The 25,345-nt window shown below is 41.9% G+C and overlaps 1 protein-coding gene across 2 annotated transcripts in view; it reads right to left on the minus strand.

The window, feature by feature from the left end:
• ppp1r16b (protein phosphatase 1, regulatory subunit 16B) overlaps positions 1-25,345 on the minus strand; it is an 86,064-nt gene that overhangs the window by 15,131 nt on the left and 45,588 nt on the right. For both annotated transcript variants that reach the window (XM_076740496.1, XM_076740487.1), the window contains exons 3-5: positions 15,101-15,171; positions 3,965-4,110; positions 2,144-2,247 (exon numbers count right to left, since the gene is read on the minus strand). In XM_076740496.1, coding sequence (XP_076596611.1) covers positions 2,144-2,247; positions 3,965-4,110; positions 15,101-15,171 — 321 coding nt within the window. The remainder of the gene's footprint in view (positions 1-2,143; positions 2,248-3,964; positions 4,111-15,100; positions 15,172-25,345) is intronic.

The following is a 25,345-nucleotide window of genomic DNA, read 5'->3' on the forward strand; positions in this document are numbered from 1 at the left end:
GCCAGCGTTTGCCAAAGCTCTACAACAGGGAAGGTGAGCGCAACATTGGGATTACCAGTTTAGTTACCAGTGTGGTATCCATCTCCTCATCTAACTTTGCTCCAGAAAACGAAAGAGCATATTTCCAAAAATGCTGACTTGTTCCTTTAAATCAGCCACATCTCAGCAGTCAATCTGGGCATTCATACTACAGGATTTCTTGAAACTCAAAGCCCCCGTAGCCACAGATTTCACTGCTTTGTTTCCAACTGTGTACTCACACATCTTCCTGTCGACTAACTGTTTACCCGAAAACAAAACAAAAACATTGATGACAGCTTACGTTAAGAAGGCTGAGCGTGATTTAACTCCAGCGTAAATAAAGCCGTCTGTCACCCCGATTCTCTGTGTGTCAGTCTTTCTTTGTATCACACAAACACAGGCACAAACGCAAACACATCTAAAACACAGCGCGAGCTTCCTTTCCTCTCTCACTGATGTGCATGTCAACGCTGATCACCTTGAACTTTTTCCTCAGTCATGTCACAAAAGGCGAACAGCGGCTGTTTACAGTGACGCATGAATATACAGGATCCCAATCTGCGTCCCGTTGGGAGTGAAAGAACTATGAATATCCCAGAGCTCCCCTAAGTGTCAATCCTGAAACTGTGCGGGACACTAAGTGCTTTCTGAGGTCACCACCCCGCTGCCTTCTTCCTCAACAATCTGTTCCTGTGGCTGACATACTTTTAGGACTGCAGGAAGCTGAAAAGGCTCTCTTACCCTGCTGCAGGCTGAGAGCGCTTTATCCTGCATGTTACAGGTACGGAGAGAGGCCCAAGACAACTGTCAAATAAACAAAGCTGTGCAATATTGAAGATAAGCCTGAACAGCCAGTTATAGCTCAGCAATCATAACAAGGCATGGCAGGTCTGTCAAGGTCTGAATGTCTCCACATGCCACAAAATGTGTGCATGCGGCTGTCTATGCTCTGACATTAACAGAGTTTAAAGAATTAAACAGTGTGTTTATCTGCTCTAATGTAAGCTGCAATTGTAGCAAGTCCAGCTAATTAGCTTACTACCTCCACTCGTCACCAGGCATTACTTTCAAAGGAGCACATCATTAACCAATTAGTGTGAAAGGGTTACAGGTTACGTTAAATAAAAAGCCCAGTTCACGACTAGCAAATCCACTGTGTAGCAGTCAGACCCGGATGCTATCAGACTTTATGCTAACCTGTCCCGCACTTGTTGGATTTTGGAGATTTTGGATTGTTACATTCGGACAGCATTATGTTTGGCAACCTCATCCTTAAAGCCTTTTCTCTTGTAACATTATGAAATGAAAACATAAAACCATCATGTAAAGCTAAACAGTCGACCAGCTTGATGTTACAATGAATACTCCGATTATTTTTTCAAACAACTAATATGAGATCTAACCAGCTCTTCACTGTAAGAAATGAACAGTGTAACATGGCTCAGCTTGGAACATTAAAAACAGCTAATATTAGCTTAATTAGTTAGCTTGCTAGAGACAGTAAAACCTGCCAGTGTCAGCTCTTATGTTGGGGAGAAAATCAATGCTGGAGGTGAGAAACTTGGTTTTCTCTACGTCTTGTCTGAAATCCAGGACCCTTTAAAAAAAAAAAAAAAACTAGCAAGAATTTTGAGTGATAAATCTGCCACAGTTTCATCACTGGACGTTGAAAGTTTGACGGGAGTTTAGTGTTGCTGGTTTGACAGAGCCTGTCAAACCTTCGATTGACAGGCTTGACAGGCTTAGCATTGCTGAACACGAGTTTAGGTACAGGTACATGTAGTTATCCTGCATATGTCCTATTTCAGTCTGACTCCCAGCTTCATAAAAACATGTTGTACAAGAACTATGAAGGTTAAAAAGTCTGTCATGGTAAAGGAATTGTGGTACAAGTTAAACCTAACTGGCATAATATTGAAGTAGACACAGTACACTCCCTCCCATGGAATAATTGCTGTACATGAAGAAGCTCCGTTATCTTATTTATTAAATCTGTCTGCAGACACTGTGAGACTGATAAGTTCCCGAACTTGTTCAAGGAAGGACCAAACTGTGTTTATCAACAGAGAGCTGCGGTTTAAAGATTGTGAACCCAGACGTCTGCGCTCGTGGTATCTCATACCTCTGTTGGCCATCGCCATCTCAATGATGTCCAGTGTTGGGTCGTCTTCACACAGGTCGTAGGGCATGTTACCATCAGAGTTGACTGCCAGCAGATCTGCACCGCTGTGTGGAGACGAGCAGATAAACAATGAACACCTTTGGAATGTTAGTTTTACTGGCTGATAACATGAGGACTATATGAGGAAAAGTTGTTTGATGGTAAAAATAAAAAGCTTTTAATCCAAAAAGAGGACTAAACAACAGCTAAATATAACTTTGTGATGTTTTCATATTTTGCAAAAGGTTTGTTTACATGAGCAGTTTTTAATCTTCTTAGTAAAACAGGCCTGTATTTCACACACCCAAAAAATGCTGAGAAGAAGCTGATCTATAACTCAAAGTCTGGACAGGAATGACAAAATGAATCTCAGTTGGAGCACTACTGATGACGCTAATTAAATTCTTTCAGTCCTGAACAAGTTGGCCTGCATTATTAAGTGTTTTTTAATCAGTAATTTCACTGAGGATAATGAGTCCCATGTGAAATGATGAGGACTCCGACAAGTTCTGCATGTCAACAGATAGCAGCAGTATTTTTGTGATTCGAGTTACTGCATGCAGTTACTTTGATGCTGCCCTTTACGTCCAGAGTCAGGCACAATATGAGTGTGTGTGCATGTTATTATATCAGAGGATTCAAATCCCAATTGTGTGATCATGTACCGCTGTATTTCCATATGTTCAGGTGTCCGTCCTTCAGCGTAACAGAATCAAATGCACGAGGACATATTTGCCTCTCAGTATTATTGAGTTCTGAATATCTTTTACAAAGATGGCTCATAATAACAGCTCAATCTGTGCCATTTGTACATCATTTTGTGTCCTTGGGCTGGGAGATAATTCAATATTACCCTTTATTAACTTCCACTGGGATATCATGATGATATGATCATATCGTGTTGTTCTGAATTCTGCTGTCTAAATTAAAGACCCCAAGCAAATTGTAATTAAAACTGTAGTTTGTCTGATGTAACACATGACATTTAGGTCCAATTAATTGCACTGGATCTTAATTTGTCCTTATATGCTGATTTGATACTGACTTCAACAATATCTGCCCAGCCTTTTATGTCCTCTGCTGCTTTCCCACAACTGGAAAAAAGTGAACGACGATGCCATGTCCCATTTCCAAATCTTTGTTTTTGTGATTGATTTTCTTTATTACAATGCTATATGTGTGTGTGGGTTTTTTTTTTCTTGCTGTTAGTGTGGTTTTGGCACTTCCTCTGCTGCCAGGTGCATTACCATCAGTTTCTGCTGCTCCAGCTTGCAGCGTCTGTTGTTTTTGGATCAGAAACGGCTAATTTCTCTTGCCCAGAACTCAATTAAAAACAATTCATAGGTTACCACAAATTGCCTACAGTGGCCCACTGAGGACAGTGGTTGAATTTATAACTGAACATTTGACAGCACAACAAAAATGTGGCTGTTAATTTCAGACTGGGGTGTGTGTACAAGGTTTACAGGACAGCACTGCAGGTCAATAGAAACTTTAACTTCAACTTTAAGCAGACTCTATGGGGTACGATATGGGTCCAGCTGTTGATTATCAAACTAATTTCAGCCTGGTGACTTTTTCTTGTACAAAAACACCTTGTTGTTATGGATACTGCACCGTGCAGCCTTGATTAGTGAACATCACTTTACTACATGATGGTTCAAGGCACCTTACTCATTCAATAATTCTCTCTGACGCGGAGGTGCTTTATTTCAGGAGAGGCAGGACAGCTCCTCTGTATCACAGCAGGTAACCCTGGTGGAGCGTGTCTGTGCGTCTTACTGTGCAATGAGGATCTTGACCAGGCCTGCGTGGCCACATGTAGCAGCGGCGTGCAGCGGCGTCCACAGCTCATTGTCCTGAGCGTTAACGCTGGCTCCTCGGTCCAGCAGGATCTTCACCATCTCCTCATAATTATCGATACAACACTGCAGTGAAACAGACGGGCAGGAGCGGAAAAGAGGACATTTGTTTAGTCACTGAAACTGTAACATTTGCTGGTTTAAAACCCCAGACTGAGATAGACAGAGAGAAGTATGACAAGGTGGTGAAAATGGAAAGAAATGGGTGAAGAGGAGCAAAGGTGGAAGTGATACTGAGTGTGCAGGAGGCGAAGGCTGAGAGGACAAAAAGAAAATAGCATAACAGACTTAACACTCTGAAGGGCATGTCTGTATCTGCTGTTTTTAACTCAACCGTCGAGTAATGTGAGAGGTCTAGCGACAGACCGAGGTCCACAGTTTCCTCTTGTTTGGAGGAAAATGAAATGCTGGCTGAAGGAGCTCTTCAGTCTGATATAATTCATACAGTGAGTACTCAGCTGTGCTGCAATGACGCCGTACTGTACGCTTCAGCACCTTAATCACTGCAACAACGGGATGAAAAGAGACTCATTTGTCACCACGAGCACAGATGAACAAGGAGTCCATTGTGAAGTCAAACTCTATCTCTGCAAAAGTCCTTTAAGAGCATATTGCAGAGAACACAACTGAGAGCACATTAAGCCAATTTGGACCCAGTCATTCTGACCTCTCGCCTACTGTGCGTGGGTTGTTCCCTGGATCTGAGACAACACTGGAAATACACCCATAACTCACACCCATCCACAGAGACAGAGAGACAAAGACAGAGAGGGACAGAAACTATTTTCCTTGTTAAACTTGGGTGTGATTATAGGGTGGGGAGGAAGGAGAATTTTTTCAAGAAAACCATCCTCCAGTCTAAGCCGCTGTCGGCAACAGCAGTTTTCTCCATCAGAGCTAATTGGTGTGAGTGTGGCGGCGCTGTGCCGCTGAACAAAGACGATGGAGGAGACCAGAAAGGAAAGCAACAAAGAGAGGCTACGAGGAGCAGAGTGGAGTCAAAGAATGGGATTACTCTGTCACAGGAGGAGGGTCAGATATAATCACACAGCTGAGTCTTGTTCCAAAGTCGGAAGGGACGTTTCAGCAGGAGCCTGTGTTATGATTTGTGCTGATAAACTTCGATTCTGATTGATCACACGTACATATTAAAGCAGAAATGTCACAAAAATCTCTTTGTTCCCAGAGAGCGCTGCACGTTTTTAGCGAAGGGCACCTTCACTTCTGTGAGCAGCCGCTGAAGTGTTTTGTCTCCGTTTTGAAATGAAAATGAGACATCATGGTGTCGTGATGAAATGTAAAATCCCAAAAAGAAAAAATGACTGTCGTTAATCCCATTATGATTCCACCCACTGAGAGCCATTTACTGAAGACTTTAAACAATGAGAGGAAAATGAAAAGAAAAATGGCTGGCAATAAAAAGGAAATAACAAAAATAAATGATTCTCTTTTGTCAACTGATTATCCTGCTCAGGGTAAGTGCGCACTGAATAGACGAGGCACCGACACGGAGCTAACGCACATGAATCCAAAGCCCCTGGTTGTTATTCTTTTATGCAAACATTAAAGCCTCTGTGTACATCTATGTGATTATTGTATCATCTAAATTACTGTAGTGGAGTTTATATTTAAACTGATAGGAACCTACTTTATATAAACAGCTGAATCTATCAGTCAGCCAATACAATTAATCAGCATTTTTTTTGATAACCGATTAATAGTTTGACCTGTTTTTTAAAAATGATCTGCTTCTAGCTTCCTAAATAGTTCTGCTCTTATCTGTTTCATGTGTTTTGGTCTGTTGGTCGGACAAAACAAGACAACTGAAGAAATCATCTCAGGCTCTGGAGGACTGAAGATTAATGGATTAGTGAATAGCTGCAGCCCTGTTATCAACTTTTTCAGGCAATACACAACTAGACTTATGACGTCATAAAATGATTTTCACTGAAAGCAAATGGATTTTGCTCAACTTTGCACAACTGAACATGTCTCTGCCACAGCTTCACCTGACATACAAAGGAAGTCCCAAAAGTTTCAGGCAACAGGTAGTAATACTTTTATTTTCTTTTTGTGCCTAATAACAAAACATTATACTGCCAGCTGCATCTCTTTATATCGTCCTCTATCTGTTAGACAGCAGCAGCATCCACATCTGGTAGTACTAGTGGCCAAAGTAGCTGAGTTTCAGGCATTAATAGTAAAGTAGTGTCAACATCTGAGCCTGCAAAGTCTGATATGCGTTTGAAAAGTAAAGTGACCTGTAAGAATTAAGGGATAACATGATTCACTGAATGTCATGAATAAGAAATAACATTTACGGATGAATGAACAGATTCAGTGTAACTCACAGAGCAGTATTTTCCAGTCTACTCTCCGGGTCACCCTGTCCTGTGGGTTTCGGTCGCACTTGTAGTGCTGAGCCAAAGTCTGGCTCTTTTCAGGCATGAAATAAGTCACACTGCTGCTTCATCTGCTGCAGCCTCTACATTAATCTGACACCATCCACGCTCAAAGTGTTACACAGATACGACCTGATGCCACCTAATAAGATTGTCATCATGACTACATTAACCAGTGCTTATTCAAACACGGGACCAATATTGCTATTACATAACAAGGTGTGTATCCCAGAGGGGCGTCTGACTGGCTGTCTTTCCTTCATTCACTGTGAGGTACAAATTAAATTAGAGATGCTGTTAAACATCTGTTGTGTTGAGTGATTCACTTCCTCTAGAGAGTTTCTTTTCCCATGAAACTTTTCACCTATTACGCCCGTCTTCAAATATTCCTCCACGCCGTACACGTTCGCCATATAAACCTTGAGAAGCCGAGGTGTGCAGGGAAGACTGTGTTTGTTTTTCATGGATTTACATAGAGGATGAGCTGAAGTGCAATCTCTTGAGGTTTCAAGTATCTGAGAATAGGAGCGAGTCAGACAGTAATAGGGAGAAGGCACAAACAGGAATATACACCGACTGGATGGAATTGCCAAGAAGTGAAGTGGTTGGCAGATTAGGAGACAGACGAAAGTCACTCTGGAAAATGTAAACAACAACAACAACAACAACAACAACAACAACAACAGCAGCAGCACCAGACTGTCTTCTTCAGCATCCTGTTGATGATTTAGATTTAGACCTGTAGGTGGTTTAAGCAAAGCTAGCAGACTAACAGCACCAGTGACAGACAAATGTATCAACAATGACTGAGTAGAAACTACTCTCACCATGTTTTCTGATCAATATTTTTCACCATTTTCTGACAGTTTAAAGACCAAAGAACTAATTGATTACTTGAGAAACTAATCTATGGATTAACTGGCGATGAAAATAAAGTTGTTTTATTTGTTTATTTTATAATGTGTGTAGATCTTTGAAAAGATGTTTCTGTTAAAATAATATAGAAGGTCTCTGGATGTACTGGTTTTCCCTCTTAAGGACATAATGCACCAAAATTGTCATTTGAATGGTTCGAACCTCTGTGTTTTTAGGGGGTTTTTACAGCCCTAGTTGCAGCACTAGAGTTTTGTTTTTTTTCCAGTTTGATGCAACCAGCAAGACCTGAGTGAACAAACTGTTTTTTTGCATCGAGATGAGCAGGTGTGACTCCGAGATGATTTAGTGGTTGAGACCATGACCTCTGGTACCACGTGAGTCGCTGTGGGCCTTAAAACTAGACCTCAATCTGTACTCTCAGTCACCTGTACTCCGTCTTTGTCTGCCGTCCTGCCGCCTGAAAAAAATAATCTTAAACTGAATGCTTAAACAACAATAAAAAAAAAAGACTATTAAACCACATTGACGGAAGGAGTGTGTGTGTATGTGTGTGCGCATTGGGGAGGACATAAATTAATATATAACACAAGAGAGGAAATGAAATTACTTCACAGATGCAGAGGGCAGATAGCAGGAAGACAGATAAGAGGTGGAATAGATGCACTGAAAACACAACCGCTGACTGACTGGAAACAGAACTGCCTGACAGACACATCCTGTGAGCAATATTTCAGTCGCAGTGAGAAGCATGTTCATGAAGATTAACAGATTTAAGAGCTTTTACACAGAGTCCGAACACGAGGATCGCTGTGCTGTGCCGTACATTGTTCCTGGGACTTAAAATCTAACTGACCTCAAAAAGACAATCTATATTGAGTTACAGAGCTGCTGCTTACGTGATGCATCCGAAAGAAAAAAAGTCTGACCTGTGGGAAATTTCAGAGCCAGGATTTGTCTGAGAACGGCAGAAAATGCACCTGGGCGACATGTGGCCTGGTTACACACCTCTTCATCACTGTCCATATCTCAAATCTCGGTCAGAAAAATGACCATACAATAATGGTGACAAGCGTGGACGAGATTAATGTAGCCAAACGCTTAACGTTAGCAAACTTTAGACATGAACAGACATTGCTGAGTCAAATCACTAAATACATTTATTTATTTCTTGAACTGCTGCTACATACAGTATGTGAAAGATTAACCTTTCAGTGGTTTTGTCTCAAAAAGTAAAACAGGAAGTGAACGCACCGTTGCTCACTGGCAACAGAAAAAGTTTCGCAGTCTCACTTTAACTGCTCCAAGAAACCACTACTGCAGCTACTGGACAAAATAACAACTCCCATGCAGCTAAAAACACAACATTTATTCAGTCTGATAATCAGGCAGGACGAAATAGAGCATGTAATCAACCCCCTGCTGACATGTGCTACTCTTGAGTTTAAATTTTTGCCTGAAATTCTTCTTTAAGCGGAGGATGTTTAAAGATTGTGGAGAAATCGCTGTGATATGCATATGAGAAGCAAAGAGAGCTACATGATACTAAAGGCAGGCAGGCGGCATGAAAAGTAAAAAAGAACATGAAGGCTCCTGGTCACAGAGCGCAGGAGGAGGTTCGCCTTCAGATTTCTCTTTTTTCTGAATCTTTTCTAAAGCAATCTGCACCAAACATGACTGAAAGGATCATGTGCATAAAAACCACGACCTCTTTTTGAAGAGGGTATATATGCAGTTGGACTCGGTGTGAAAGGCCTTCACTGTGACTGATGCTCAGATAAGGAAAGTGAGAGACAGAGTGTCTATATGAGCTTCTTCTTAAAGCTGCCAAAAGCAGAAGTAGCTGTCTGTGGAGGCTGGTTTATTTGTGTCAACTACTTCCGGTGTAAATGATGTCAAGTGAGCAGCGGAGACAACAGATTCAAAGGAAAAGGCAGACGTGTATGAGTCACAAAGTCACTGTGTGTGACGGTATTAAATTGGCAAATTGTACATCTCGTTACACGGAGATGGTAATTCAGAGAGCAAGTTATGGATTCCATTTTCTGTCTAAGTCTGGTAATTGGCAAGCTTGAAGATATAATTCAGGAAATATGTGCGGCCTCATAAAACTGACAAGACCAAGACTCTTAAGAGACATACAAGCTTGTCAAAGACATCTGACACACTGATGGATTAGCTCACATCTAAAGCTCCAGCCTGCAGCAGTGAGTATGACAGATGTCATCAGAAAAACCCAAGAGACTGCAACCTACACAGCAGCTCACAAACAGGCTAATCTCCTAACCTCCTTCTGAATAAACCCACATACTTCAGCCCGCCTGCTAGCTGACTGCTAAGCTAATCTCTTAGCTTTCCTTCTGGAAAGAAAAAAAAAAAGAAAAATGACACATACTTGCACCCACAAGATAACTCACCACTAGACTAAACTCCTAGCCTCCACCCTTCTCGTCTTGGCAACAAGACAATGAGGCAAGCGAGGAAATAATGTGCCTTTCATGAAAACTATTCACACAAGGATGGGAGTGACAAAGGCTCAGATTATGCCCAACGTGGCTGGAAAACAAAAAGCAACAGTCTTGGCGGGATCCGTAAGTGGGCTGAGATGACTGTGGTCCAGGTTGAGGAGCAAAATGGCGAGGAAATAAGAAATCTGATCAGGGCTAGTGGCACGAGGGGAATACTGAAGGGTTAAGTGGGCAAGACCAGGGCCAGGTGGCTGAGAGTACAGCTGCAGGAGGTCAAAGGATACAAGGGCTTTAATTTTATCAGAGCTGATAGGACTCATGCAAATCATGAAGAGGGAAGGAGGTCTGAGAGCAGAGACTCGGCTGCTGGAGCAGAGAGGACGGTTTCTGGGCTCAGGTACATCTGGAAACACTCATTTTCCTGCACTCTCCTTCACATACTGTCCGACAGGGCATCAACACTTAATCACATCTGTGAAAGACACATGAAAACACATTCATAAGACACAGCAGGTGCTACGAGAGACCAGAGTGAGAGAGTGCAAGAACACTGAAAGGCAGCCAGGTCTGAGTTTAAGGTCCTCAAGAGGCTGAAGTAATGAAGAGCTGAGTGACTGATGAAAAGTCCGGGATCGCACTGGAATGCAGTCTCATAACTTCACAGCTCGAATCCATTACAGGACAAGTTAAAAGCCCGCCTCAGCCATCTCTGTCCCTGTCTGTCATCTCTGCGTAAATATTTGAGTGGCTGAATCATTGAAGTAAATGTTTTTTAATGTGGCTCCAGCAGTCTGTTGATGTTCTGGGTCATCGTGCCCACTCAGCCACACCATCCCAGGGTCCTGAAGCAAAACACAAGAGCTCGGATAACAGCTGCGGCTCGACAAAATGCGGAACAACATGGGGGAGTTTGAAAGCATCTGCTGTCAAGGATATGGTCTCCTCTCAAGCTTTGAGAGCGTTTCACAAACGTGTTTCTCCTGATACAGGTGACAAAAAGAAATATGGTCAAGGAGCCTGGACTCTTGTACAATACGGTGCAGAACTCAGCTCCCCTTAGCAACCAACCAACCAGAGCCAACATGAAGCTCTCCCTCAAACCAAGGCCAGGTTTTGCCTTGAACTGGATCAACAGGTAGAGAGGAAGTGCAGTTTTTCTCAATATTCTCCAGCTCATAACTGGATATTTGTGCTTTAGTTTCACTCCTACGCTCATCCTTAGAGAAATCAGCCATCATTTATTTTCCACTGATCACTTTCAGCCGTATCTGAGCTGTGTTAAGTCACTGCTAATGCACCAAACATTTCCTGCTGCTTCACATTAAAAGCTGTCCTCTAGCAAACCTTTATTGTGAAGCAGCCACAGAATATGCAATGTCTTAGTCACACAGGTAGCACAGCTTTGTTAGCAGAGCTATTCTTCATTTAAAAAACAAGATACGGATGTATTCTGTGATACAGAGTTTTAAGTAACACATCCATAACTTTAAGGCTCATTAGTCACCAAGCAGTGCGCACTCGTTTGTAATATTATTGGTCAGAATCATGGCGACAATCACTATAATCTCACTGCTGAGAACAGCAAGGTTAACAGTAGAAATATGTGTTATTAAGTAATCAGCCAGGAATGTGTGCTTGAACTTCATCAACCGACTGACGCAAAACTTGAGTCCTCCATGTCAGGACCATCATGTTTCCATCACAGTGGTCTCACTGATGTGAATAAGGAGGTTGTGCTTTTGATGCAGCACTAATTGCATTTGAACATGGCCTTACACACACCCGCCCAAACACACACACACGCATGCATGCATAACCTTGAACAAAAGGTCTCCATTTATCCTCCTCATCACCCCAATGTGAGCTAACAAAGTAAGTGTAGGAGAATATCCGATCGTAGGGACTTTCATGAAGCATTAACTTTTTCTCAAGGGCTGACACTGAATATTGACGTGTGTGTGTGTGTGTGTGTGTGTGTGTGTGTGTGTGTTTTGGCACATGTCGTACCCCTGCGAGCCATCCATTGATTGATGTCTCATATCAGTGAGGGGAGACCAACCCTGGATAGAAGTGACATCTCATTTAGAGAAACATCACCCCCACTTTCCTTCATTTATCTGACCCTCCGCCATACGGTGTGTGTTTGTGTGTGTGTGTGTGTGTGTGTGCGTGCGTGCATGTATGAATTCTCCATGTGTGTTTCTGTCTGTGTTGTGTACCCCATCTGCCTGTGTGTATGTGTGTGTATATGGTGCTATTTGTCAAACCGTAGCAGATGTGAAAAGGTCTCATCTTGAGCACAGTGTGTAGGCTGACCCATCCAAATAGCAGATTATCGGGTACACACACATTCAAAGCCAAAAGGTCAATCTGATCTCTCGACAGTCAGCGGCCCACAGCTTCTAAAACACCAGCCACGCCGGTGGTGACTGATGGACTTCAATTTTCTCTCCCCCTGTTCATTTTTCTGCCTCCCAGCAGGAGCCTGCATATTAGGCTTTGAGTGGCCGACGGGGAAAGCTGTGTTAGCTGAGGTGGAGCGAAAAGAGGCAAAGAAAGACAGAGGACATAAAATGTGGAGAGAGACAAATGAGAGGAGAGGCGGGCGAGGAAGGATGGAAAGCGGAGAAGAAACTAAGGTAATAAAAGAGCATCACATCCTTTTGAAAGCGCTTGAATATGAGGAGCCACTTGGTGTCTTTTACACTGTAAACATCTCCTACTCTGCTCATAAAGACGCTGTCTAAGGATGAAAATTAGATTTGGAGTTTACTCTGTGAGCCTCTCCAGTGATTACCATTTCAATGGTTGTTTGGATGCTTGTTTGTGTTTACAGGTTGGGCTGTTTTCCTCACATCTCCAGCCTGTAGAAGGTGAACCAGTGTGGTAAGTAGGAGCAGCAGCTTTCGGGGACTGTTGGAGTAATCAGTGCAGAAGAATGTGTTCTCGGGTCAAGAGCAGGGGCCTGTTTCACAAAGACATTTTCCACTGGTCTGTCGTGTTCGTTTTGCTCATAGATTAATCTAATGCAGGATGGACTTATTTTAGGCCTAAAAAGTTAGTCACACTGGCCTCAGGCTAGCCCACAACAAAGAGCCGCGTTTCTGTGATAAGAATTAATTATACCTGCTGACCGCTGCCACCGAATGACCAAAAAAGAGCAAAACGTGACTTATAATTTGTGATCTGCTAACAATTTTGTGGGGCGCGAAATGAGAAAGGAGAGATTTTTTTCGAGAGAAGCAGCGACCTGTTGGAGATATACAGCGACGAGGACGTCATCAATCATTTTCATTTGTCCAAGGAAACTATCCTGAGTCTGACTGGTGAGTTAGCGCCGGTGCTGCCAGTCGTGCCACATTAAGAAGACACAGTATCTGAGCTCTGCCACAGGTCTGCACTGCACGGCGACATAATACCACTGAAAGTTTTTTGTGTCGTTACACTCTTCGCTGAATTTTCCGAGTGAACTGTCCTTTCAGCTGCTGAACTCGTCCTGCAGGCAAACATTTTCTGCTGGAGTGAACAGAGCTGAGCAGCAGTCTGACGCAGTTGCTCGGTCAGACGTGTTTTTTCAGTTTGAAAAATGTCCTTTTTACCCAGAATTCAGTCAACATTGGTCCTACTTCACCGGGCTGTGCGCCGGATGAATTGAGACATCTTTGTGAAGTTAGTTTGAGCTGCGCCGAAGCCAGAGAGCATCTTTGTGAAACTGGCTGCAGGATTTGATTTGATGTTGATGATTAGTTTCACGGGACCTTGAGTCGAAACAAATGTTTGTACAATGGCTGATCTCTTGCACTGTGGTGTCGGAAACCGGCTAAAAGTCGGAGCAATGAAGGAATAACATTTCAAATAAAGGCTGGTGGGTTTGTGAACAAATGAGACATGTAACCATCCATTATTTACAGGGACAGCTGTGCAGTTTTGAGGGAAAAGTGAGTTGGTGCATTGATTTGGGTGAGGTGGAAGCTTTGATTATCATGGAAGTAATGGCTCTAATTAGCAAATGAATATAGGCCTGATCTCCTCTATCAATTTCCTACATCAAAATGGACTAATTTCCCCAATACAGAACTCATTTCCTGACTATTAAAAATCATTTTTTCAGTGTCAGTGTCAGAAAATCTCAACACATTATTCTCCACAAGGCCTTTAATTCCTACTGCTGCAAACTAATCACACCAGGAAGTGATTTAATTCTATTTCCATAAAGACAGAGATGCTAATGGTGAAGCTGGACTTGACTAATAAAAGTTTTAAAACGAAGAGAGTCACAGTGTTTGACTGCTCCACAGAGGCAAAACAGGGAGATGTGGAATATGTGACAACAGAATAAACTCGAGAACGCATCCCACAGTTTGAAAGAGCAAGTCAAGCACCTTTTACTCGTCGGTATTTTCTATTGAACCTAATATTGAACTTGAGCTGTGTGTCAGTCCTGAAGAAGAAAGGGGTATTTGGTCATCAGAGTGATACAGAAAATGACCTCCACTCAATTTTCTATTGTCCTCTGTACCAGCAAACCAATATTTTGTTCAGCAGAATAAGAACAAGCTGATTTTTTTGTTTCAATGGACGATGCACAAAGAATGATTTTCACAGAAGAAACATTTGAGGTAGTCAGTTACTTAGAAAAACAACTGGGAGATGACGAAAAAAATATTAAATCTGTTGTCAAAGCAGTCTGTTTCTTTCTTTCTTCTTCTGCTGTTTGACATTCTGTACATAAACGTGTAAAGAGCAAAGCTTTCGCACAGCTGAAGATCAACAGGTGGAGAAGACGATGGGCTGACACAACCGATCAAAAGCCTCCTGCACACTGTGCAGTCAGAGAAGTGTAATGAGTTTCAGAACAGAGACTTTCATCAGGTTATATCCTGAGGAAGACAACGGTGTGCTGTGTTTGTGCATATAAATGCTACATTTAGCTGCAGAAGGAGATTATCATTTAACATTTAATAATATTCATAATTATCTTTTCATTAGTGTATAATCACCTGATCACACCTAATCCCCCCTTGTTACATCTACAGAGAGAGCAGCTCCTCTTCCACAGAGCCTGTCATGTTGCACCACATTGTTCGTTTAGGAGGATCCATCATGCACTGGTTTGGTCCACTGGAGGACAAACAGATCTGACCCTCGCAACTGACAACCTGTCTAATTACTTCGCATCATTTTTCCTTTTCAGTGTGAGAGAAGACACTGATTCGATTTAGAGGCCAGGTTTGTGGAGAACATACCACCTGACATACAAATCAGACAAATCAAGCAAAGACAAAATGTGGGGACGCAGTCGGACAATGTTACCTGATGCAGGGCGGTGAGACCGTCTTCATTGCAGAGGTCTGGACTCACATTGTTCTTCAGCAGGTAGCGCACTGGTGGAGAGAGAGATGGAGAAACACTTGAGTAGATCTGGATGTCTAAAATAACATTTTCTCTTATAAGTCAAACCACATTGAGAGGCCGTGCTGTGTTAAACGTAAATAAAACAAAATATGATAATTTGCTAATCCCTTTGACGTAAACTCGATTGAAAACTGTGCAAACACAATATATTTAATGTTTTACCTCATCAACTTCATTGATTTTTCTAAATATATGTTTACTCTGAATCTGATGCAGCAACACATTCAAACAAGTTGGGACAGGAGCAGCTAAAGACTGGGAAAGATGTGGAATGCTCCAAAAACACCTGTTTGGATCATTCCACAGGTAAACAGGTTCAATGGTAACAGGTGATAGTATCATGATTGGGTATGAAAGAGGCATCCTGAAAAGGCTCAGTGGTTCACAAGCGAGGATGGAGCGAGGTCATAAAGGACATTACTGGATGGGATCAGGAACACTTTGTAAAACTGTTGTTGGGGTTACACTGTTGTGTATCTTAGAACTGAAAAACATCCAATTTACTGTTACAAGTTGCTGCTGTTCGGTTCTAATCAATATTTCGGGAAGAATAAGATGTTCTGGCTGCTGCAAACAAACAATAGATGCAGGATAAAAGCATGATGAGATTCCATACGACCCAATTCCTCTTGATTGCTCACACAGCCTGCAGGTGCGCATCAACTTAACCTTTTGTTACCCGGTGACATCACCAACCAATCAATCTGCAATCCATTAATTTTACTGCATTATCGTGATGCATCCCTGAAGGAACTTCAATCTCTCAAATTATCAGCCCTGCCAGGATGTTACCCAACTGACCTTGGAAATATGGATGAGTGACGGGTGAGTGTGAGGAGAGGGTTGCTGGTGGAGGATGACGTAACGACACTTTGGATTACACTGTTTGTCTGCCTCATAGTCCGAACAGATAAACCCTCTGCCCCAGACCCTAATTCACAAAATATCATCTATCACAGGCTGCACATTGGACAGCTGCCTGACTGCTAACACTGCTAAACCCGCCGGCCTGAGCAGGAAGCAGCAGCAGCACATAGGGTTCCTCTCCATGTCATTATCCGTTTTTGGCAGTGCTGCCAGCTGCCTTTATTTCACAGAGACAAAAAAAAAAAAAACACAGAGTGAGTGGATAAAGCAGGTTATGATGCTGAAAGAGAGGGAGAGATTTGGGATGTCAATTGTCACATCTGTCTCTCAGACTGACCTCAGAAAAATGGTCATATACACATGAACTAATCCAGAGGACTACACAGGACATCCGGAGGCCCCACACACACACACACACACACACACACTCTGCTGCAGAAACATGCAGTATGGACCTGTGCATAACATCAAGGGCAATATCCCTGCATCTGTATACAGTGTGTTTATATGAATCTAGGAAACAGCATACTCTGATGAAATGACTTATTGTGCTTCTGTGAATAATGATGGTATATTTAACAAAAATGGAAAGTCTATCAACAGAAAAGTAACTATTTTGATAATCTTTTAATCATTTCTCAAGCAAAATTGCCAAAATTTTGGATCTATTACTAAAGAAAACAATCAGCAGAGTGACTGGAAACAGTCTTTGGCTACAGCTCCACTGCTCACAGAAGCAGAGTGTTTGCAGCAGCAGCTTCAGTCCTGCGTTTGGATGCATTCAGCTACGAAGAAAATACACCTGAAGCATAAACATATCGCGGTTATGGACGTATAGCACAAGTGAAATGTGAGCCATTACGCAGTCTGTGCAGACAGCTGGATTCATCGAAACAGAAGCCAATGTGTTCCTTCAGACGTGTGATGGGCGACTGAAAAATGTGGCTGATGTTGGCAGCTGGACAGCGAGAGGACACATTTAGAGAGATTTTACTGAGTAAATGTAAAAGTGGGAAAGTTAGGCCCCTGTGTAAAATACATAAACGTGTGCTGGTCAATGCACACTGATAAATACTCATATATAGATATGTATAATACAGTATATATATGTGTGTGTGTGTGTGTGTGTTCCACTGTCATAGTCCTTACACTGTATGATCCATTTATGCAGCTCCTTCTCTCTGCATGCAGCTTTGGGGTGTCTGGCACACACACACACACTTTCTAGAGCTCCTAGTTGAGTGCCCGCAATATGAACTGCATTTTTATGTGACAGCTAATAAAGACATGGGAGGGAGGTTTGCTCGAGAAGCAGGTCATGACAGCGGGATGAATTTGAATGAAACTTGAATAATAGAAAGGTTGGAACTCGTGCAAAGCGGCGGTGTTGCTGGAGTTTCCTTCAAGTGAGATAGATGTTAGCGCTGTTTGACCATAATGGCATCTGGTCATTATAGAAACACACTGTGTAATCCACAAAATGTGGCTGTGGGTGGGCTTTTTCTGCAAGAAAAGGAATAATGGAAGTGCAGCCATCACCAGTCTAACTCCATTATACCGCTTCCTGAAGCATGCATCTGCTCAACCTGTAGGCTTCTGATGAGCATGTCAACATCCAACTGTGACATTTGACTTTGGCAGAACATTTTCGATAACATCACAGCTGTCTACACAGGAGCTCAGCAGCAGTCACGCGTCCAACATCAGCTGCCACTACAATCCAAGACCACCAAACCAAAACCAAACAAAATGAGCTGCCACAGAAACCGATGGTTCACCGTTCGCGGGCTCCTGTGAGAGCTAAGTGAGGAAAAAGTGAAATATTACAGCGAGTGCCGAGAGAATTGGACCCAAGGTTATAAAGTGCAAGCTCAGTCTGACTGCATCCAATAAATGTCACACGTCATCCCTGCTTTCCACTGTGGATTTGAAGTGCCTTGTTGTACATGAACGGTGCACAACATGGATTGTAAGCAGCACATCTCGGAGGAGCTGCAGCGCGAACATAAGCTGCATCGCCTGTGATTTTCTTGTAATTAGGTACAGAGGTATTTTTCTGTACTTCAGAATCTTCTAAATGCCATGTTTAGCTGTCTAAGGAGATTATAATTGAATTTAAATTGGCTTGAAAACTGCATTTAAATAAAACTATTAAGGCGGATGCAGTGAGCACAAGATTTCCCGAAAATAGCTGATTGCATTACTTTTATTTCCTTTTACCCAGAGGAGGCAAGTATAAGCTCCAGGCACTTTGTGACTCTCAATAAGTGGCTCTGTTATATGACTGTGTTTCTCTATTATATGTATATAAAAAGCCTGAAGCAGCATGCATAAGTTACTGCGCTGTGATATACTCCAAGATATGCTATCGCAAAGGCAGCTTTTTGAAGTGCATGTATGATTTATCCCAGCATCGTTTTTAAGAAATCAAAACATTACACAAGACACTAAACACCTAGAAAATACCCCAAAAGACCAGAAGAACAGTAGCTGTCTATTCTAATGGTGAAAGAAGAGAGGCAAAGAATTCCTCTGCCATACTTCAGTGTTACCTGAGAGTCAATACCAAAACTGATCTGTCTGTATAATTTAGACTGAAGAGGTTTATGTGCTGATATTGGCTGCAATGACAAAGTCAGGTCAGCTGTAAGGACATCATCATTTTTTCATTTGAGGGATGAAAAACCATGAAACAGATGTGATAAATCCAGATGTACTCATGCAAAAATGCCACTAATTTATCCAATCCACAGATTTAACCTTAATTACTTGAGCTTTCCTTTCCTTTCATGTTTCTTCATTTACTATTGTAAATGAATGACTTCACCAATGAGTCACTGTCACAAGTTCTAATGAGAGGATTTCTGGAGCTCATGAAAGGATTGTTTGTTGATTTCTCAGAGCAGCCATTCACTTCTTTCTTGCCTCCATGGGACGAGATGTCAGGGTTGAGCCACAGTGGAGCAAACAGCAGCTGGTGGGAATTCAGTGTTCCGTAAAAAGCTGCTTCAACAAGACAAATAATGGCTATAACAGCAGCTTGAACAAAGTTTTCCAATAGTTTTTTGAATTGTTGATCAGATGAAACACATGTGGCCACATGAAGCATCCAACAGGCCTCTTCTTTATTTATTACAGCCATGTCATCAACCACAAACACATGTGACTAACACATGTGGACAAGCTGCATCTGCACTTACACAGCAGGTTTACATCGATCTAGCAAACAACATATTCTGATCATATTATTCAACTGTGCTTCATGAATGATTAGTCGACAATTATTTTAATAATGGATCAATCATTTCAGACATTTTTCAAACAAAAGTGCCAAACATGATCTAGTCCAGCTTATCAGTTGTGAGGAATTCTGCTTTTCTCTCTTTTATGTCAGTGTCAACTGATCATCTTTTCTAACTTAAAATTCAGCCACACCCGTTATTGCTGTTGTAAAAGATGTGTGTTTTTAGCAGGACAAAAAGAATCCTCAAAGACATGCATTGATAAAACCTTTGAGAGATTTTGATTTTTAGGTTTTGGATTTTTCAACATGCTGACATGGTGTTATTGGGGCTGTAGTAAGAGAGATCCAAGACATTTAAAGGACCAGTGTGTAGGACTGAGTGGCAGCTTGTGGTGACATCGATCCCCTGAATCTCTTTTTTAAGACCTTGGATGTTGGCGTAATTTTTTAGCCTTTCCAAATCCACAGATACAAGAACAAAAGTGAAAGAAAGGAACAGTGTGTCTGTGCTAATGTCAGATGCAATCGCTAACATGTCCGGCTAACTAGCTTAATGCCTCCAGCAGAAAGGACAAAGACAGTTCAACAAGTGGTTGCAGTATTACTACAGTTTTGTACTAAAGGTTGTGGGGATCTGGATGAAGTTAAAATTTAAGTCCATCTGACAGCTCGCCAATACAAAACCATCCACGAAAAGTACAAATAAGCTCAAATCCTGGTCTGTAAACATCCCCGTGAAATAAATACATTTAACATCTCTGATCAGATAACAGACATTTCATTACAGTTGCATGCAGCATGAACAGATCTATATTTTACCACGGATGAACATAATCCAGATGTTGGCTGTTTCATGATAAATAATACAGCGATGTGAAAATAAAAAATTTAGGATGACTGACGGAGTCTGAACAGTGAATAAACACTCCCCAACACTGCAACACCCTGCTATTAACAGCTTTAAATACTGAGAAGAGCACAAAGCTCTGCGGCTGTAAAGGCAGGTATGTGTGCGTACATCAAAACAAAATTCCACTTGAATGCAGGTCTGTGATTCAGATTTATTGTTTTTAGATTATTTCATTTTACTGGGTGCCACTCATGTGTTTGTGTTTTCCTCTGCTGCATGCACGCAGCGATGCTTTCACATGGTTTGAGTCTGGAAAGGTAATCAGAGTAGCACAGCTGTCTAATGGTGTCAGAAGTCGGGCAGCTCTGCCTGCTCCTCAGGTTGGAAATTAGATGTACGTTAAAGTATGTGCTGGAACCCAGAGCGAGATTAACAAATGCACACGCAGGCAGCACAGACGCACTCACCGCCGCCTTTCGGCTCGACGTTTGATTGGTTTTTCGGGCGGCATGCGCCAAAATGTACACATTGTTGCTAAATTGCCTTTTCTTGAAAGGGTGTGCGCTGATGCATTTGTTAGGATGGAATAGGTTTGATGTATGATGTGTGATGTCTCTGACGCTGAGACTGATGGGAAAGAGTAAGACGGAGAGAAGCGTAAACAGCTTGAGGAGAGAGCGGGAGAGGTGGCTCAATATGACAGTCGTGTTGTCACTTAATATTTATGAATGTTTCAGCTGCTTTGTTTTGTTTCTGCTCTCCTTTAATGCATATTTTATGTTGTGCTTTGTTGTTTGTTTTTTTCACGTCTGGGTGGAATATTTGGTTTTCATTTTCAATCTTTGGTCTGTCTGAACCAATTTGTGTAAACAGGGTTCAATAAAGTGCTCATGAAATAAAAAATACTCTTCCTTTTACACAATTTACTGTAGTTACAATGAGATGGTGGTGCCTCCTTTATCATGTCGAAACCTGCCGCACAGACATGCACACAGCAATACAAACTAATGCATCAACACTGAGGCAACTTTACAGCCAAGCTGTGTCTGTTCCTGACTGTTAAAATGGAGAAAGCTTGAGCAGACATCATCACAACCAGCGAAAAACAACATTTTCTCCAGACATTTCTGCACACTTGAGATCTGTTAGGAAGCTCAATCGGTTCCATTTCAATTCAATGTTCATCTCTTTTTGCCTGTTAGACAATTTTGTTTGGTTGTAAATGAATGTCAGTATTAGTAGCACATTGGCTCTTGATTAAAGGTCTTATTAATGCCTTATTCTGCATGACCTTATCCTACAACTAAGAGTTGTCCCTCAGTAACCACCAAATTACTTATTGATAGCAAGAGCACAAGTTGAATGAGGTATTAATAAGTGCTTTATGACAAATAAAGAGCCACTATGCTTAATATGCATGCTGACAACCAACTAGTTAATGGTGAATATGAGCACGTTGATATAAAGTGTTATCGTCTGCGTGACGTTAGGTGTGCTGGTGTGACTGGACTCTTCTATCGGACAGCTCAGACCCAATCCCTCCCTGCTGACAGATCAATGGCTGAAACATTCTGTCTTTTAAAATGGCAAACGGAGAGAGGGCACATTGACATCAAAACAAAAACAACAACAAACACACAACCTTCCTTTTTAGAAGCATTAACTAATTAACATTCTGTCATTACCAGATAATTTCCCGGACACATTAACTTACAGGGGGGAGAGACAAAATAACGTCAAAACCTCATAAATGGGACTTTATCTCTGTAATTATGATTACAAACACTGTTAAAATGACAATTAATGGCGTGTATCAGCCATGACAGAGGTCAGGCATTAGCGTGTTGATATGTGAGTTCACAAAACAACGAGCATCTGTCAGTGTTTACATGTAGATATCTAACTACAACAATGTTTACTATATTAACCATCTCAGCTTACTCTAATAGCATGCTGACAGTTGCTAATTAACACAAAATGCAAACTACAACTGAGGCCGATGACACGATCATCCCCAGAGCCACGTCATTAGCACGACTATAATCTCTGTAAACAGAAATCTGCATATGCAGTATCTGCAGACAAGATTTTGGTATCAGAAGCATTTGCAGTCCCAGTTTCATGGACCAATCACGTTTGAGCAGGCTTTGGTTGCATGCAGGTAGAAGAGTCCATGTGGAGAGCAAAAGAAGAAGAACACATTAGCTTTGTTTAGCTTTATCTGCAGTTATATGCATATATCTGGTAAGATTAACCTAAATGTAGAGTTGTTGTCATATTTGAAGTCTGCTAATCAGACTGTAAACAAAGACTGGCGCACAGAAGAGGACGTTTTACACTGGAAACCATGAAACTTTTGGCTGTTGCCCCCAGAGGCTAAATCATCAAGACGATAGATTCCACGATCGGCCTGACTTAAAATAAAGGAGATCAACAAACCCTGACATTTGAGAAGTTGGGACAAGATAATATTTGGTTGATACATGACTTAACAATTAATCAGATATCAACTTTGTTGATTATTTCCTGTGGAGTGATCTGACTGAGCGTTTTGGGAACTTGCCCACCTCTGCAGCAGTATTTAAGGTGGTGATTTACTTCATTCAGAGTCTTTTTTCATGAAGAGGTTGAGTTATTCTGCCTCCTGCGTGTCTCATTAGCAGCATGTAGAGTTACATTTAATGACCAATGGCGCTTAGAAATGTGCAACTTCTTTCCTTTTATCCCACCAATGAGCATTTGGCTTTTATGATGAAAGGAAAAGGGATCTTAAAGAATAGATCATACAAGGCCTGAAAGGGGAGAGCAGGCGAGATAAATGTTGTTATACATGACACAGACAGACACTATGGTGCTAAGAGACGTAGAGAGAAGGGGGGAGACAGTAAAATAGAGACAGAGCTGGAGGCCAGACCCTGAATGTGATTCCTATCTGTCTGTACCTCCACCCTATGGGACCACACACACAAAAATCTTTAAAAAACAATCCATTACAATCCATTGAGCGGTCGCTGTGGTGATTATCTACCGCCACAAAAGCCAGAAACACAACGCTGCAGAAATGTCATGCATGTCTTCCTGGGCAGGTCCCACAAATTCCCATCAAGGGAGGAGCTGGAGCTGGACGAGATGCTTCCCAAAAGATAAAAGATACATCAACAAACAACAGCACAGGAAGAGAAACCCACCCTTCCTTCCTGTTATCTCTGCACGCCTCCACAATACTGCGCGAGTGCGTTGGAGATGGAAACAAATCCCAAGTGAATGAACGTGGACGATACAGGAATGAAGTTTCTTGATCTCCGATTATTGGTAAGACGTTATACACAAACAGTAATGTGTGTTACGAAGTGGAACCGGGGTCATGAATATCATGAATACTCATATACCGTAAGGTTTCTGTAATTCAAGTTGGCCCTCATTAAAACTGGAAATCCTCTTTACTGTTGTGTTAGTGTCGAGTCTTTTACAGTTCAAATGGTGATCTGCAGATGAAACCAGTGTCACCAGCAAAGATCTGGGAAATTATACATTAAAAAATTTTGTTACTGATTACTACTAGTAGCACCAGACCCCAAAAATTGGTACTCGGGTGGCCTTAGAGGATTCATCAACATTATATTTAGTGTTTTCTGGGAAATGAGAAACTCCAAAATACCATTAACCTGCGTACAAAACGACACGCCATTGTCGGTCCAGATACTGGCAAATCGGTGACAATCAGCACAAGGACATGGGTGATTAAAAAAACATTAACGTCTATTTTCATTTCATGGAAACAGAAATGAACTTAATGTTACTCATCAGACACCCAGGAAAATGTAATAACCCTGCAGGTTTATGCTACGACCACCGTTTTTTTTTCTAGGTTTTCGATTTGGCTCCAAATATTCAAACACTAATGAGCTCTGGCTGCCATCACTGGTGTAAGATGCAGATTGTATGAATCATCAGTGTCGTCTTTAGGCTCTGTGATTGGATGTTTCTTACAGAGATGCATCCTGAAAGTTGTAGTTAACCTTTCTCTTGACATTTTTCTGTGCACAGACTTATTATAGCTTTGACTTGTAAATGGTAAATGGACTGTATTTATATAGTCTGCATTCACACACACACACACACACACACACACACCTGTGCGATGGTGGCTTGGCACAAACCATTCACTCACACAACGATGGCACATGTGATGGTATGTGAGCCTGGTCATTAAAAAAAAAAAGCTAATGTTTTCTAACAGAGTTGTTGATCAGTTTTGCATTGATGAGTCATGCTGGAGAGTTTCACTGCAGAGGAGCTTCAGCTGTTTCAGCTCCTGGAAACATGAATGGAGCTTTCATCTCCACCATGTCTGTTATTATCAAACATTAACTAGGATGCCAGTGATAGGATCGTTTCTTATTCTTGACTCGACATCCTGTTAGTTATTGCCGTGGATCCTGTACATGGACAGAAAGTTTCTGACAAATAATCCTCACTGCACCTGAAGTGTATGTGATGCATACAAACCAATGAGAGAGCTGCACACTGCATCACCTGTGGCTAAGGATCAGTTACCAGTTATCTGTGTAGCATATAATATTTGTCAGTGTGGCTTTATGTTGTTTGCTTACTGACAGTCAAGGGTCCCTGAAAAATGAGAGAACATCAGATTGAATTTTAAATAACTACCTTCAAACGGCAATCACACCGTATACGAAGAGCTGTCATCAATCATATCAGATCACACTGAGAAACTGAGTCGCTCGTACAAGCACAACCTCCCATCTTTGGAGTTTAGGATCTTTCAAAGTTCATTTTCCGATTCATTTTTATGAGCCTTCTCCTCCCCGTTCAGAAAATCCCTGGCAGATGATTGATGAAGGCGCCTCCCGTCACAGCACCCTGAACGCACCGACGCTCTGATCTCCAAGATCAGCTGACACAATAAAGACGGTAAGTAACACTTGCACGTCTCTTGTCGTGGAAAAGGGACATTCTGTCACAAGCTGAACGTACGGTACACTTAATATCACGGTTATCTCAAGATGCTGACTCACACCGATCCCCCTATAGGCTCATATCTCACAGCCAATGAGCACTGATATGGGGGAATGGCCGGTGAAGTGAGGATCAAGTAAAGATTGTGATATGAGAGGGGCTGTGGGAGTTCAGACGCAGCAGAGTCCGAGTGGAGAATTGA

Source organism: Chaetodon auriga, chromosome 2 (assembly GCF_051107435.1).
Source record: "Chaetodon auriga isolate fChaAug3 chromosome 2, fChaAug3.hap1, whole genome shotgun sequence".
In the NCBI taxonomy this organism is placed as follows: Eukaryota; Metazoa; Chordata; class Actinopteri; order Chaetodontiformes; family Chaetodontidae; genus Chaetodon; species Chaetodon auriga.